Here is a 17,328-nt window from a genome sequence, read left to right as displayed (position 1 = left end):
TCGCATGTGGCGGATTCTTGGCACAATACAAAGAAGGCAGCCTGATAGAGCATGCTATCTATTATGTGAGCAAGACTTTCATAGATTATGAAAAGAGATACTCTCAAATAGAGAAAACCTGCCTAGCTCTGGTATGGATGTGTCAGAAGCTAAGACACTACCTGTTGGCATCAGAGGTCAAAATTTTGTCCAAACTCAATCCTCTCAAGTATATTTTAGAGCAGCCTTTCCTAAGCGAACGAGTCGCCAAATGGCAAGTCTTACTGATGCAGTATGACTTAGAATATGTTTCGCAGCAATCAATCAAAGGCCAAGCAATTGCAGATCAATTGGCGGATTTTCCTCTGGCCGAAGAAGTGAAAGCCGAAGATGACTTCCCTGATGAGCAAATTTGCAATATCCAGCAATTTCCAGTCTGGAATTTATTTTTTGATGGTTCTAAGAATATGGCGGGAATAGGCATAGGAATCCTATTAATCACTCCAGAAAAGGAGATGATTCCATTTTCTTTCAAGCTAGACTTTCAATGCACTCACAATATGGCTGAATACGAAGCCCTGATTCGAGGTCTAAAGATTTTATTAGACTTCAATGTCAAGAGAGTACATGCCTACGGTGACTCATTACTTGTTGTCAATCAAGTTCGAGCCGAACACTACAAGAAAATAGGTTGTTAGCGACGGACGTTAGCGACGGAATCTTTCCGTCGCTAGTTAGCGACGGATTGGCGAGCGACAAATATTCGTCGCTATTATCACTGAATCTTATGAAAGTAGCGACGGAAGATAGTCCGTCGCCTAGTCCGTCGCTAATTAGCGACGGATGTTGCGACAGATTGTTTTGTCGGTACGATCGCACCATTTACCGACGACGTTAGCGACGGAAACTAGTCCGTCGCTAACTAGCGACGGATGTGGCGACAGAATATAATCCGTCGCTATTTTCGCGAATTTGATTTTACGTTGGCTTAGCGACGGAATTAATCCGTCGCTAAGCCGTCGCTAACTTTCGAATAACCCTAATCCCAACCAGGTTTTCCTTTTCTTCTTTCGCTGCTCCTGCGCTGGTCCCGCTCCCGCCGTTCGCCGGTCCCGCCGTTCGCCGGTCCCACCGTCCGCCGGTCCCACCGTCCGCTGGTCCCACCGTTCGCCGCCCGGAGAAAGGTAACGCCCTCCCCCTCCCGTTTTCGGCAAGGGGTTAACCCCCTGTCGGAAAACGCAGGGGGTTAACCCCCTGCCGGAAACGGCAGGGGGTTAACCCCCTCCCGGTTCACGCAGGGGGTTAACCCCCTTCCGGTTCACACAGGGGGTTAACCCCCTCCCGGTTCACACAGGGGGTTAACCCCCTGCCGTTTCCGGCAGGGGGTTAACCCCCGTTTTCACACAGGGGGTTAACCCCCTACCGTTTCTGGCAGGGGGTTAACCCCCTCCCGGTTCAGATAGGGGGTTAACCCCCTGCCGTTTCTGGCAGGGGGTTAACCCCCTCCCGGTTCACACAGGGGGTTAACCCCCTGTCGTTTCCGGCAGGGGGTTAACCCCCGTTTTGACGTAAGGGGTTAACCCCCTGCCGTTTTCGGCAGGGGGTTAACCCCCTTCCGGTTCACGCAGGGGGTTAACCCCCATTTTCACGCAGGGGGTTAACCCCCTGCCATTTCCGGCAGGGGGTTAACCCCCTCCCGGTTCACAGGGGGTTAACCCCCTCCCGTTTCCGGCAGGGGGTTAACCCCCTCCCGGTTCACAGGGGGTTAACCCTCTCCCGTTTCCGGCAGGGGGTTAACCCCCTCCCGGTTCACAGGGGGTTAACCCCCTCCCGTTTCCGGCAAGGGGTTAACCCCCTTCCGGAAAACGGAGGGGGTTAACCCCCGCGTTTTCCGGCAGAGGGTTAACCCCCGCGTTTTCCGGAAGGGGGTTAACCCCCTGCATTTTTCGGCAGAGGACCCTTGCCCCTTGCCTTTCCGGTAGGGGGTCGACCCGGGCAGGGGGTCGACCCCCTGTCGGAACAGCAGGGGAGTCGACCCCTTGTCAGAACAGTTTTTTTTCCGTGGTGACTTCATTTTAAAAAATTGTTTTTTTGTGCAGATTTCTCAACGGAACTCGCTTGTGCCCCGCCACCCGTGGTAAGTAAGTGACAAAAACAATGCAAATCGGGTAAATACCCGTGGTGAGTAAGTGAGGCAAGCGCATCACATGTTATTTAATTTATTGAATGTAACACTTTATTGTTCACACACTCACTTAGTTGTTGATATCTAGGACTGCTTTGTTGGAGTTCGGAGATCATGCTGAGCATGATTTTAATGTATGAATATGGAAGTGTTTTTATTTTTGGAGTACGGAGTCCATGCTATGCGTGGTAGTAGTTAGTGGGATATTGAAGTGTGTTTGCTGCAGGTACATGTTTGACATTTGTTTGATATGAATTATTTCGATGTATTGCAATGTTTGATGTGATTGTATCCATGCTTAATGTAGTTACTTTCAATTTGATTATGTCTTCCATGTGAAATTGTATACTGAAAGCATGCTTCAAATGAATGTATCGTGTCATTAATAGTTTGCACATGAAAATATTAAGTTATCAATGCATGCATCATAATTCTTGTGATTGTATGACATCATATATTGCATGATAAATTTGATATTTTCTTCATCATAGCATTTTGATGGTTCTCTTTTAACTGGTTAGGATACTATTCGTAACATCATACGACAGAATGACTGCAAACCGTGAATGGATGTACCGTAGGATAGTGGACAATGAGTTATCGCATGAATATATGGATGGTGTCGACAGTTTTATTGAATTTGCAACGGCAAGTGTCAGTACGGTAGATCCCACAGGTCGGATTAAGTGTCCCTGCAAGATTTGTAAGAATAATCGATTTGTAGAACCTCATGGCGTTAGACATCACCTATACAGGAAGGGTTTTGTGAGTGATTATCAGAACTGGACGTTTCATGGAGAAGAATTTAGAAACGATTTTGATGCACGGGTGAATGTGGTGCACGATAATCCATATACGGATTTGATATTTGATGCTGCAGGAACAGAACTGGGTTCTGCTATGAGTTCTAGTGATGTAAGAACTGTCGTAGATGAAGAATCACCAAACGATGCAGCTAGTAGATTTTATGATTTACTTAAAGATGCTGATGAGCCACTTTGGAACGGTTGTGAGAGTCACACTATCTTGTCTGCAGTTCTTCAACTAATGAATTTGAAGTCCGAGTATAATTTGAGTCAATCATGTTTTGACCGTTTGTGCATGATTGTGAAGAGTATGTTGCCTAAAGATGAGAAATTGCCACAAAATTTCTATCGTGCGAAAGTTATGGTCAACGCTCTAGGTATGGGTTACAAAAAGATTGATGCTTGTCCAAATCACTGCATGTTGTATTTCAAGGAGCAGGAAAACGACATATCATGCCCGTCATGTGGGCATCCTCGGTTCAAGCCAAAGACAAGAGGCAATGGTAGCACGAGATCAAAGGAAGTTTCATACAAGTCGCTCCGCTACTTTCCTATCACTCCTAGATTGCAGCGATTGTATATGTCTTCAAAGATAGCTAAACACATGAGATGGCATGCAAATAAAGTTCAACACGATGAAAACAAGATCACGCATCCTGTTGACACTGAAGCTTGGAAGCACTTTGATCGTACTCATCAGAACTTCGCAATGGAAGTGCGAAATGTTAGACTCGGTCTATGTACAGATGGATTTAATCCATTTGGGGGTAGATCAACTCCATACTCATGCTGGCCAGTATTTGTAACTCCATACAACCTTCCACCAAGCTTGTATATGAAACGTCCAAATCTTTTCTTGTCTCTGTTGATCCCTGGTCCGACCTCACCTGGCCAAAATCTTGATGTATATCTAAGGCCATTGATTGATGAATTAAAAGTACTGTGGGATGACGATGTTACCACGTATGATGCCCACAAAAAACAAAATTTCAACATGAAGGCCGCTGTTCTATGGACAATCAGTGACTTCCCTGCATATGGTATGTTATCTGGTTGGAGCACACATGGGAGGTTGGCTTGTCCGTACTGCATGGAGGATTCCAAAGCTTTTAGATTGAGGCATGGAAGGAAGCCTTGCTGGTTTGATTGCCATCGTCGATTTCTACCCAGCGATCATCCGTTCCGACGTCAAAAGAATGCATTTACAGCAGGCACAACTGAAATGGAAGATCCATCCTCAAGATTGTCTGGCATAGAGATTTTAAGAACATTGCGATACTTTCCAGATGTATTAACAGATGCCCGCAGTCCTACACCCTTCCGTGGATTTGGGAAGGAACACAATTGGACGAAAAAATCTATTTTTTGGGAACTACCGTATTGGCCGACCCTATTGATACGACATAATTTGGATGTGATGCATGTAGAGAAAAATGTGTTTGATAATGTGTTCAATACAGTAATGAATATTAAAGGAAAAACGAAGGATAATCCGAAGGCCCGTATGGATTTAAAATTAATATGTAAAAGACCAGAATTGAAACTCAAAGAGTATAATGGCAAAGTACTGAAACCAAAGGCGAAGTACGTGCTCGGACCTGATCAAATAAAACATGTATGTCAATGGTTGAGACAACTGAGATTTCCAGATGGATATGTCTCTAACATTGCTCGGGCTGTGAAGATTGACGATGGACAGTTATATGGGTTGAAGAGCCATGATTGTCATATCTTTATGCAACGATTGATACCCCTAGCATTCCATGATATGTTAGACAAACCTATATGGGGGGTATTGTCTGAGTTGAGCGGATTTTTCAGAACATTGTGCGCATCGGAGGTCATTGTATCAGATGTAAAGAATCTCGAGGACTCTGTCATCACCACTGTTTGTTTGTTAGAAAAGATATTTACGCCAGCATTTTTCGATGTTATGGAACATTTGATCATACATTTGCCATATGAACTAAGGGTTGGTGGCCCTGTGCAATATCGATGGATGTACCCATTTGAAAGGTATATGTTTTTTTATATTTGTCTCTTTAATGACAGATATTTAAAATTTGAAATGTATATTCTTGTCAGATGCATGTTCGACCTAAAAAAAAAGGTTCGTAATAAAGCAAGAGTAGAAGGCTCTATTTGTGAGGCGTACACTTTAGAAGAGATTTCAAATTTCTCATCTATGTACTTCGAACCTCATATTTCAACACGTTACACATGCCCGCCCCGTAACGATGATGGAGAACAAGTAACTGTAGCTGACAAGCTGTCGATATTTCAACGACTTGGGCATGCATTTGGTAGTTGCCGATCAAGGCTATTGACAGATCGAGAGCAAGATGCAGCACACATCTATATTCTTTTTAATTGTTCAGCGATCGACCCATACATCGAGTAAGTATATGTATATGCAACTCAATTATAAATCCTTTTATGTTCTATATGTGGATACATGGCTCGGTAATATAAGTATTTGTGGTTTGCAGACGATTTGATCTGGAGTTGCAAAGCAAAGTTTCACATCTCACTAATGCAGAAGTACAAAAAGAACGTGAAACTAAGTTTGTGGAGTGGTTGAAACAGTTGGTAAAGAAGCTAACATAAATTTTGTACTTATAAACAACACTAAGTTACTTAATTGATCGTGATCACAATAATTGTTTATGTCTGTGCGTAGGTTCGCCATGGTGATGTTAAAGATCAAGGAATATGTGATTTAGAAAATGGTCCGACCAAAGTTGTGCAATGCTACAACGGGTATATCGTAAATGGTTATCGATTCCATACAAAAGACTACGGTATAAACAAATCAACGATAAATAGTGGCGTGTGTGTCAAGGGTAGCAGCTACGGTGAAAATGAACATGATTACTACGGTGTTATAGAGGAAATAATGGAGTTGACTTACTTAGGCATGAATAACAGGGTTACGGTATTCAAGTGTCATTGGTTTGATCCAACTGCAACAAGACTCGACAAAGCTTCAGGCATTGTGGAGGTGAATCATAAATCCAGGTTTGGAACATATGAACCATTCATATTAGCCTCGCAAGCTCAACAAGTTTATTATACTTCATATCCGAGTATAAAAAAGTCAGATAGAAATGAATGGTGGGCAGTTTGCAAGGTGAAATCCAAACTATACCCCGAGTATGATCAGTTATAAGAAGATGAGTTAGCTGAAGACAGTGATTACTATCAATCAGATGATGTCTGTGACTTCGCTTATGGTCACGATGTTGCGCATGATATGCATGTCATATCTCCATTAGCTGATGAAACATTCATAGAGGAATGTGATCCAAATGATGTACCAAGTGGATGGGCAAACAATGAAGAAGAAGAAGAAGAAGAAGAAGAAGAAGAAGAAGAAGAAGAAGAAGAAGAAAGTCAAACTAGTGACGAGGAAGAATTCTCAAGCTAGTGAAAAAAATCTTATACTACAAACCTCTATTTAAATGCATTGTAATACTTGATGTGAGTTGTATTGCAATACTTGGTGTGAATGATTAAAAATTTTATTTCAATGTATTGTAATACTTGATACGAATGATTCGAATGCATTGTAATTTATCTGAATGTATTATAATTTATGCAATTAACGAATGATTTGAATTAGTGCAATACTTGATGTCAATGATTTGAATTATTTGAATGCATTGCAATGCTTGATGTGAATGACTTGAATGCATTGTAATACTTGATGTGAATTATTTGAATGTATTGTATGACATATGTTATTTGTTAGAATATGGTTCGTGGAGGTTATAGTGGTCGCTCATCCAGTAGTAGCCAGGCTCAACCTTCATCTTCACGGGCTCCTGTGATAGGTATATCATATAACTAATTAGATGCTTGATTAGTTCAAATGCACATTCTGAGAACTTGGTGTGTATTTTTTTACAGATGATGTTGCGCCTGTATACGACCCACCTACACCAGTTGATCGCACAAGTCAACAGCCAACACAGGAAACAGGGTCTTCACAGGCTGGCACAAGAAGACTCATTCGAATAGTGTATATCGATAATCGACCGTAAGTATTTTGTTTTCAATTATTGCATATCTTTTAAATATTTTATATTGATATTTACTGTGTAACAATTCATGTGCAGCACGAGGTTTGAGCCACAAGAAGTAGTACGGGAGATTAGGAATTCACTTCTTCAACATCTACCAGGACCAGTTGCTCAATGGAAAGAGTACCCAAAGGAGGTATTAGACAGATTGTGGTCCTCATTCATGGTATACAGTTGTTCCTCATAGTTAATGTGTTTCATATTTAATTTATTTAAGCAATGTCTACTAACTTTCTGAAAATATTTGTAGGCTTCGAATCGCTTTGCAACTACGGTGGAAGAAAATGATGCAAGGAAGGTGTGGCAGAAGGTGGCTGCCAATCGATTTGCAGACATGCTGCACACTATGAAGACTGCAGCAAAAAAAGCATCTGGCGTAGTAGATGATCCATTACTGTGGAAGGGCCATGGTCCTATTACTATCAGGAGAGATTACTGGGATGAAATGTGCGATATGTGGGCGGGAGATGCATTTAAAAATCGCTCTGCGAAGGCTTCACAAAATCGATCGAAGATGCCCGAAGCCCATCTACACACAGGTGGATCTAAGACATTTGGGAGCCACCTAAAGAAAATGGTAACTCATCAATATATAATATTAATTTTATAAGTATAGTTGCAAATTTGTGTACTAAATCTTTTGTCATTTAACTTCGCAGGAAGCAGAAAAAGGAGGCAGTGTACCATATAAGGATGTGTTTGTAGAAACACATAAACGGAAGACCACGGGAGTCTTCGTATCAGAGAAGGCGAGAACGACAACGGTATGTATTAATTCTATTAATAATCATTGCAATATATATGCAAGTCATCATAATGTTATCATTAATTATTAATGAATACTTTAAACATTATTTTGTAGGAGGCATATGAGCAACAAATGGTAGAGCGATATGGTGAAGACGCTACTCAGCATCCATCATTTGATCCTACAGCATGGGTGACTGCAGCAGGTGAACCCAAAAAAGGTCGCGTGTTCGGGTTTGGGAGTAATATGAACACTTCACCAGTTATTGGTTCTTCCAGTTACGGCTCACCAACTTCTTGCGCCGACATAAGCTCCAAGCAGCCGACTATTCTTTCCGGTGATGATGTACGCGAGATCATTAATGAATCACTGAATAACTACTTCCAATACACCGTCGCCCTCTTTCTCCGAAATGAGATCAAGGCCGCTGTTCAGGATAGGGGATCTTCGATTCCAGGTCCCTCTCAGGTATAATCACATATATAGTTTTTTTGACTATCTTAAAGCACATCTGAGCATGGTAGAATCACATATAGAGTTTTTCTAGATGCCTTAGAACACATATGAACATGCTATAATCACATATTCAATTTTTTTACTGCCTTAGCACACATATGAGCATGATAGAATCACATATATATATTTAACTTTTTGTCTGTCTTAGAGCACATATGAGCATGATAGAATCACATATAAAGTTTTTTTGATTGCATTAGAACACATAAGCATGCTATAATCACATATTCAGTTTTTTTACTGCCTAAGAACACATATGAGAATATTATAATCACATATTCTGTTTTTTGACTGCCTTAGCACACATATGAACATGCTATAATAACATATAGAGTTTTTTAACTGCCTTAGAACACATATGAACATGTTATATATCATTTATGATAGAATCACATATAAAATTTTTGGCTTTGCCTGCCTTAGAGCACATATGAGCATGCTATATTCACATATTCAATTTTTTTACTGCCTTAGCACACATACGAGCATGATCGAATCACATATATAGTTTTTTGCTTGCCTTAAAGCACATCTGAGCATGGTAGAATCACATATAGAGTTTTTTTATATGCCTTAGAACACATATGAACATGCTATAATCACATATTCAATTTCTTGACTGCCTTAGCACACATATGAGCATGATAGAATCACATATAGAGTTTTTTTATTGCCTTAGATCACACATGAGCACATGATAGAATCACATATAGTGTGTAATTTATTTCATTATATTTTGTTTATCAATACTGACTGTTCTTTTCTTGTGTAGGCTGCTAGCGATAATCAGGGTAGTGGAGCTGAAGGGACAGATAAAGACAATGAACAAGAAGACGCACAAAATCTTGGCGATGATTAGAGGACTGTGTTGAAGAAGTTCTATTTTTTTTATTTTTCCTAATTGTAATTGTTGAATTGTAAATAATTAAACTTCTTAGTTTTAAGGTGGAACGATTAATTATTATAGATACTTGTTATATGAATTTTTTTGTGTGGTTTGTTTTTTATTTACAGGAAATATAAATTGTACAGGAAATATAAATTGTACAGTTCTCCGTAATTAATTTTTAAATAATTTTTTTTTTATTTTTTTTCGTTTTTGCGACGGATTAGCGACGGATGATTCTGTCGCTATTCATATTAATCTAGCGACGGCTTAGCGATGGAATTAAATCCGTCGCCACGCCGTGGTCGCCGTTTAGTACCGGCGGATTGGCGACGGAATATAGCGCTCGTTATTCTGTCGCAATTAGCGACGGACTTGGCGACGGAATTATTCCGTCGCCAGTTAGCGTCGAAATATTCGCGACGTAAGCATACTGTCGCCGCGTTGTCGCTAATCCGTCGCTAACCATGTTAGCGACGGATTAGCGACGGAAGGTGGTCGTCGCTAATCTACTGCTCTGTTGTAGTGGAATGGCAAGTCAAAGATCAGAAGTTATTTCCCTATCAGAAAATTGTTTCAGCTCTCGTCAGCAAGTTCGAAGAATTTCAGTTATTCCACATCAAGAGAGATTTTAATCAAGTGGCCGATAGCCTAGCCAGTTTAGGCTCCATTATGGCATTCAAGAATGGAGAATCTTGTCGCTCTTTTGAAATTGGCAGACTTGACCAACCTGCTTTCCTTCCATCGGAGCAGGTAAACCAGGCTGAACAAAAGAAGAAGCCTTGGTATTACAATATCAAAACTTTCATAGAAACTGGCGAGTTTCCTCCAGAACTCTCAAAGAAAGAGCAACGAGCAATCCAGCGTATGTCTACTCGATACTTCATTTTGGCCAATGTCCTCTATCGTCGTGGATTCAGTTCAGAGTATTCCAGATGTTTAGATGAAGACGAAGCCAAAGGAGTCGTGCGAGAAGCACACAAAGGCATCTGTGGTGGTCACGTTGGCTACCAAACCCTTGTCAAGCAAATCATAAGAGCAGGCTACTATTGGAAGACTATGCAACAAGATTGTTATCATTATGTGAAGAAGTGTGTGCAATGTCAGATACACGCACCTTCTATCCATGCTCCGGCAACATATCTACAATCCGTTGTTTCTCCATGGCCATTCTCCATGTGGGCCTTCGATGTCGTAGGTCCCATCACTCCTTCAGCTTCAAATGGCCACAAATACTTCCTTGCCGCAACAAAATATTTCACCAAGTGGGCAGAAGCCATCAGTCTCCGCACAGTAGAAGGCCGACACGTAGTCTCTTTTATTCACAAGAACATCCTTTGCCGTTTCGGCATCCCGCATGACATTGTGTCAGACAACGGCAGTCATTTCAAGAATGAAAAGATGAAGACATTCTGCTCAAAATTCAAGATCTATCACCATTTTTCCGCTCCATATTATCCTCAAGGGAATGGTCAGGCAGAGGCCACCAACAAGATTTTAATTCGTATCTTAGAGCGAACTGTGGAAACCGGCCGTGACTGGCATGAAAAGATCCATGATGCACTATGGGCCTATCGGACCACCATTCGTACACCAACGAATGCTACTCCATCAGAACTGGTCTATGGAACAGAAGTAGTATTGCCGCTACATGTTCAGAAGCCCGCTTTGAAATTTGCTTCACTTCTGCAATTACCTCTTGATCAATACCAGCAACAACGACTAGTGCAGCTAGACTTACTCGACGAGAGAAGGCTAAAAGCGGCAGAGCATGCTCAATCCTATCGCCAGAGAGTAGCCAGGCAATATGCAAAGTCTATCATCGAAAGAAGATTCAAAGTCAATGATTTAGTACTTCGATCCACAGCTTATCTCAAGCATCGTCCCGGCGGCAAATGGTCGCCAAATTGGGAAGGTCCCTATGTTGTCAAAGAAGCATTACCCCGCAACTCATATCGGCTCATCAATGCCGATGGGGTAGAATTGCCAGATCCTATTAATGCTCGACACTTGAAAAAGTTTTATACTTGAAACATTTATTCGTCCCTTGTAATCCTTCCTGTTTCCTTCAAATAATGATCCAACTTTCTTTCCCAGTTACACTGGGGCATTTTAAAATTTTGTTCTATATGCAGGCAGGATAAACAAATTCCTCATTTCATGCACGTATGCATTCATATGCATCAATTCATATTCATTTGCATTCAATTGCATTAATAACAATCCGATCGGTATTGGGATCTCAACAAACCGTCCCATCACAATTCCTAATGATCCAAAGATCATCGCCAATACTGAACCAAAACCCAGCACTCGAACTAGTATTCAAGCTGGCACATTTTCAACTTTTTGGAAAACCGAGTTCCGACTCGGGTTTTTATTCAAATCATCTTCATTTGTTGATTCGGGTTCCGACTCGTGATCTCTCTACTTATTTGAGCCTTCACTCGAACTCTTCATTTTCTCTTGTTGATCCGGGTTCCGACTCGAGATCTCTCTATTCATTCGAACTCTTCATTTTCCTTTGTTGATCCGGGTTCCGACTCGTGATCTCTCTACTTTACTCGAGCCTTGACTCGAACAAATCATTTTCCTTTATTGATCCGGGTTCCGACTCGTGATCTCTCTACTTTATTCGAGCCTTGACTCGAACAAATCATTTTCCTTTGTTGATTCGGGTTCCGACTCGAGATCTCTTCGAGCTTGTCATTCTCTTTTGTTGATCCGGGTTCTGACTCGTGATCTCATTACCTTACTCGAACCCTGAATCGAGTTCTTCATTTTCTTTTGTTGATCCGGGTTCCGACTCGAGATCTCTTTATCTTATCCAAGCTCTAATTTGAGTCCTTCATTTTCCTTTGTTGATCCGGGTTCCGACTCGTGATCTCATTATCTTATTTGAGCTCTGATTCGAGCCTTCCATTTTCCTCTGTTGATTCGGGTTCCGACTCGTGATCTCTATATTTTATTCGAGCTCTGACTCGAACTCATCATTCTCTTTTATTGATCCAAGTCATTTCAATCATCAGGGTCTGTCAATTGCTCAAATTTGATATTTTGCTCTCCAAATTCCAATTTAAATCTTTAAAACAACCAATTTCCAATTTTTGACCTTCGGGTCACTCAATTCTTTAATTTTGACCTTCGGGTCAACCAATTTCCATGTTTCGACCTTCGGGTCATGCAATTTCCAATTTTTGACCTTCAAGTCAATCAATTTCCAATTTTCGACCTTCGGGTCATCCAATTTCCAATTCTCAATTTCAATTTCCAATTTCCAATTTTCGACCTTCGGGTCAATCAATTTCCAAATTTTGACCTTTAGGTCAACCAATTCTCAATTTCGACCCTTTTGGTCAAATCAATTCTCAATTTCGACCGCCAGGTCATCCAAATTTGTGACCTTCGGGTCATTCAATTTTCAGCAACCAATTTTCCAATTTCCAATTTCGACCTTCGGGTCAATCAATCTCAATACCCAATTTCAATCATTTCCTCGTGCGAAAGACCCTTTTTAGGGAGAGTTCGAGGGAGCTCGTTCTTTTTGCATGCTATCCAATTCGTTCACTTAGCCCCTTTTTAGGGAGAGTTTGAAGGGACTCGCGTCTTTGTGAACCGTTTGCAAAACAATTTCCAATTTCACACAAGAAACCCTTTCAAAGGGAGAGGCTCGACGAAGACTCGCTTTTCTTGTGACCCCCCAATTTCATACTAGGCCATTTTCGTCATGAAAGACCCTCTTTGCAGGGAGAGTGTGATGAACTTGTTCCTTTCATGACCCAATTTTCAGACCTCACTATTATCGGCCCCCTTTCCATAAGAGAAGCCTAATATTAGGGAGCTTTGACGAAAGCTTAATTTCTCTTCGAAAGTTCGTTTTGCAAACACCTCCTCTTCAGGGAAGAGAGGAGTATTTCCCATTTCCCATTCAGGTAAGGGCTAAGCCTGAGTCTCTCTTTTTGGGGAAAAAGAGAGGAGAATTTTCGTCACGGATGTGTTGAGCCGGATTTCAAATACTCACTTTCACCAAGGATTTCAAGAAAATTTTGTCAAATTTGTCAATCAATTGTTGATTTCAGAATCTTTTATTGCACTAACCTTTATCTCAATTTACCTTTAGCATTACTCCCAAAAGAGTGAAGCTTTTGCGAAAAGAGATTCAAACTTCAAATTCTTTCTATTGGCCAACCAAAAGGATGAAGGATAAGTCCTCGATATGGCCAGAAAAGAAGATTCAATGTTATTGAAAAGCCGTAGATGATCGATATTGATCGCAGTCGATGGCACATCTTTAAAGGCTATTCTTGCAAAGATGAGGCAGTGGAAATATCCTGAGTGCTAGAAAAGAGAGAATTCACCCAAACCCTGTCTCCTCAAAATCACCTAAGCTGCAATTGAGTATCCGCAAAAGGGATCTCTCACCTGTCGTCAAGATGAAGGCGAATTAGGCGAGTAGACCCCCGGGGCCAAAGAAGATTCAAAACATCTCCAAGATGACGGAGTTTGTGACGGGTCCTTCCAGGGAAAGTCCAAAGCACTGTCGAGATGAAGGCAGATGCGATGGACCTCTCGACAATCCCTAAAAGATATTTAATTTCAGCTATCGCCCAAGGATCTCCAAACCCATCATCCAAGAAGGATCGAAACATCTCCAAGTTGAAGGAGTTTGTGACGTACCCTTTTCCCAAAAGAGAGAAAGAGAGAAAAAAGAAAGAGAGAAAAAGTCAGAACATCTCCAAAATGAAGGAGAATGTAGCAAAAACCCAGAGAGCCAAAAGAGTGCAGAAAGATTGTCAAGAGAGAAGCTCTCAGGATATCAAACTGCCAAATCTATCAAGAATCCTCTTTAATCTTGTGAAATTCTATTATCAATATTCTTTCATCAATTGCTTTCATAATATCAAATTTTCTTTCCTACTCATATCAAGGAAATTGATAGCTTCCTTGAAGAAGGTCAATTGCAAAGAATTTGGGTTTCCAATTTCGATTCTACGAAGTGAACCTTGTTTGGAGGTAATGCTTTGGGTAGAAAAGAAAGAATATCTTTGCAGCCATGTGCAACATTTTCAAAAACTTGGAATCAACAACAAAATTCTCAATATTTTGACAATATTTTCTAGTTATCCTGACGTGAAGTGAGAGCTTGATGTCCCTTTTTGATACATCCTGACACCAATTTTAAATCCCTCTTAAGGACTTGATTCCTTCCCTTCTTTGAGAGCATGAACTCTCAGAATTGCACACTTCCCTGTGTCCCCACTGTCCCACCATAGACAGTCCCATTTCGGTTCGAGGTCGAACCACCAATCATTTTCTCGCAAAAGGCAATTTCAAAAGCTAATTTTAGTCTCAGCAATGAGACGCCCAAAATCAATCCCTTTTCAAGCTTTAGGGACCCCATTTTCCTTCCTTTTGCAAAAACCCTATTGGATTTATTGTGCAAAATCCAAAGGTTCCATCATGGTCTCTTCCTTCGAGGATTCCATCCTTTTTCCGCCCGATCAGGATAAGGGTACAAACCTGAGCCTCCTTTGATGAGGTATTTCATTTTCCGCCCGATCAGGATAAGGGTACAAACCTGAGCCTCCTTTGAAGAGGTATTTCATCTTCTGTCCGATCAGGATAAGGGTATAAACCTGAGCCTCAATCAAAGAGATATTTCATTTTCTGCCCGATCAGGATAAGGGTATAAACCTGAGCCTCAATCAAAGAGGTATTTCATTTTCTGCCCGATCAGGATAAGGGTATAAACCTGAGCCTCAATCAAAGAGGTATTTCATCTTCTGCCCGATCAGGATAAGGGTACAAACCTGAGCCTCAATCAAAGAGGTATTTCATTTTCCGCCCGATCAGGATAAGGGTACAAACCTGAGCCTCATTCAAAGAGGTATTCCATTTTCTGCCCGATCAGGATAAGGGTACAAACCTGAGCCTCATTCAAAGAGGTATTTCATTTTTCTGCCCGATCAGGATAAGGGTATAAACCTGAGCCTCAATCAAAGAGGTATTTCATTTTCTGCCCGATCAGGATAAGAGTATAAACCTGAGCCTCAATCAAAGAGGTATTTCATCTTCCGCCCGATCAGGTTAAGGGTACAAACCTGAGTCTCATTTCAATGAGATAATCCATTCCCCAATCAGGATAAGGGTCAAACCTGAGCTTCGTTCCATGCGAGGTATTTTTGTCCCATCCAGGTCAAGGGCATAAACCTGAACTTCGCTCTCATAGAGCAAATCTTTCCTCTTCATTCTTCATTCCATATCTACCATCTTCCTCGGGCTAATTTCTTCACACTCAGTCAGATCCTTCTAATTGGGGCATTTTTTTATGTATAGCCCAAATTTGGTGTGTTTTTCTTTGCCACTAAGCTCGGCCATGAGCCGGCTTAGTAGCAAAGAGGGGCATCTGTAAACACCCCAAATTTACACTCACCTCCCCGACAGTTCCACCAAGCATCAACATCCAGCCTCTGAAATCTCTGGAGGGCAAAATGGTCATTTTTTTAGCTCAGACTTTACAAAAGTCTAAATTGCATCTGCAACTCTCAAAATTTCTCTAATTTTATCTCAGATGTTTAAAATTTTACTCCTGACAGGAGACAGACATCTCCAAGTCTGGGTTCAAGGTTGCATTGTATAAGACATGACATTGCATATCATTGCATGAGCATTTCAAATCACTGCACTGCACAGCATGGCATTTCGAGGTCCAGAACTCTTGATTTCAAAATTTTCAATCCAGATTAGAATTTCAACTCTTTTCAAAATTGATTTCAAAACCCTGGGTCTTCAAAATTATCAATTTTTCCCATTTTACCCCAGGAATCTGAATTTCAAAATATTTTCTCAGGAAAACCATCTGGATAGTTTTCAATATGGATTTCAGTCACTTCACCTCAGATTTTGCCCTTTTTAACAATTTCAAATATCTTTCTTTTACAAAATCGCCCTACAAGGGCCAATTCTTTCCAAAATTCCTGTTTTGCCCATTAGTCCAGATTTTATGAAAATTCCAAAAAAGAAGTTGTGGTTTTATCCTTATTTCAATAAAGAAGCAATGTGGGACCCACACTGAGGTGGTGTCACACAAGCTTTCCTTTTGAAAATTTGAATTTTGAAAAAACCCAAAAATATAGGAGCCTTGTCCCTTGGATTGGTGCCACTTGTCATTTCTCTCTCCTCCCATTTCCATGCCAAGTGTCAGTGTGGGGCTACCTTCAGAAGCCGCCACATGTCATCCCATTTATCTGCCATGTGTCACCCTATCCATCCTGTGCCATGTGTCATTTCAAAGAACACCAGGAGATGCCAAGTGTCATAGGTTGTCCTGTCTAGAAAAAGTGGAGTTTGTCTCCTCTGAGGTGGCGCCACTTGAAGTGTGTCTCCTGCAGAGGACACGTGTCAACCCCTCCTTCCTTCTAGAAAAGTAGTCTGACACATGTCTCTTCCTACTTTTCTCAGAAAAGTAGGAGACATGTATCACTCCTAAATTCCTACAGAAAAGGTAGGCTTGTCTCCTCTGAGGTGGCGCCATATGGAGTGTCTCCTGCAAAGGACACATGGCAAGCCCTCATTTCCTCAGAAAAAGGCAAGTGCCATGTGTCGTTTTCTGCTTTCTTCAGAAAACTAGAATTTAAACATTCAAATCTCCTCATAGGTGGCGCAAATCCTGAACTTCTACCTTTTCTAGGTTATCTGAGATGGCGCCACATGGCTTGGCCCACCTTCTCTCCCCTCTGCCACGTGTCATTCTCTGCTTCTTTCAGAAAAAGTAGAGGACACATGTCTTCTCCCTACCTCTTTCAGAAAAATAGGAGACACATGTCACTCCTGGCCTTCTTCAGAAAAAGCAAACCATTTAAAATTCAAACAAGGCATTAGGTGGCGAAAATCCGAAGCTCTGGTTTTTCCAGATGGCCTATGAGGGCGCCACATGTCCCTTCCCTCCTTCTCATCCCTCTGCCACGTGTCATCTTCTACTTCTTTCAGGAAAAGAAGGTGACACATGTCTCCTTCTCATTCCTTCAGAAAAAGTAGAGGACACATGTCCTCTCCCTACTTTTTTTCAGAAAAGTAGGAGACACATGTCACTGCCCTCTTTTTCCTCCCTCTTGCCACATGGCATT

The 17,328-nt window shown here is 41.3% G+C and overlaps 1 protein-coding gene across 1 annotated transcript; it reads left to right on the top strand.

Moving 5' to 3' along the window:
- Nucleotides 1–8,046: 8,046 nt before the first annotated feature.
- On the top strand, nucleotides 8,047–9,352 carry LOC149837869 (uncharacterized). Its single transcript, XM_090008141.1, has 2 exons — nucleotides 8,047–8,268; nucleotides 9,089–9,352. Exons 1-2 carry the CDS (start codon nucleotides 8,047–8,049, stop codon nucleotides 9,173–9,175), a joined length of 309 nt encoding a protein of 102 aa, XP_089864267.1. The 3' UTR covers nucleotides 9,176–9,352.
- The last annotated feature ends 7,976 nt before the right edge of the window (nucleotides 9,353–17,328 follow it).

This window comes from Nuphar pumila, chromosome 5, assembly GCF_984573655.1.
Source record: "Nuphar pumila chromosome 5, dmNupPumi1.hap1.1, whole genome shotgun sequence".
Taxonomy (NCBI): Eukaryota; Viridiplantae; Streptophyta; class Magnoliopsida; order Nymphaeales; family Nymphaeaceae; genus Nuphar; species Nuphar pumila.
This window is presented reverse-complemented; position numbering and strand designations above follow the sequence as displayed.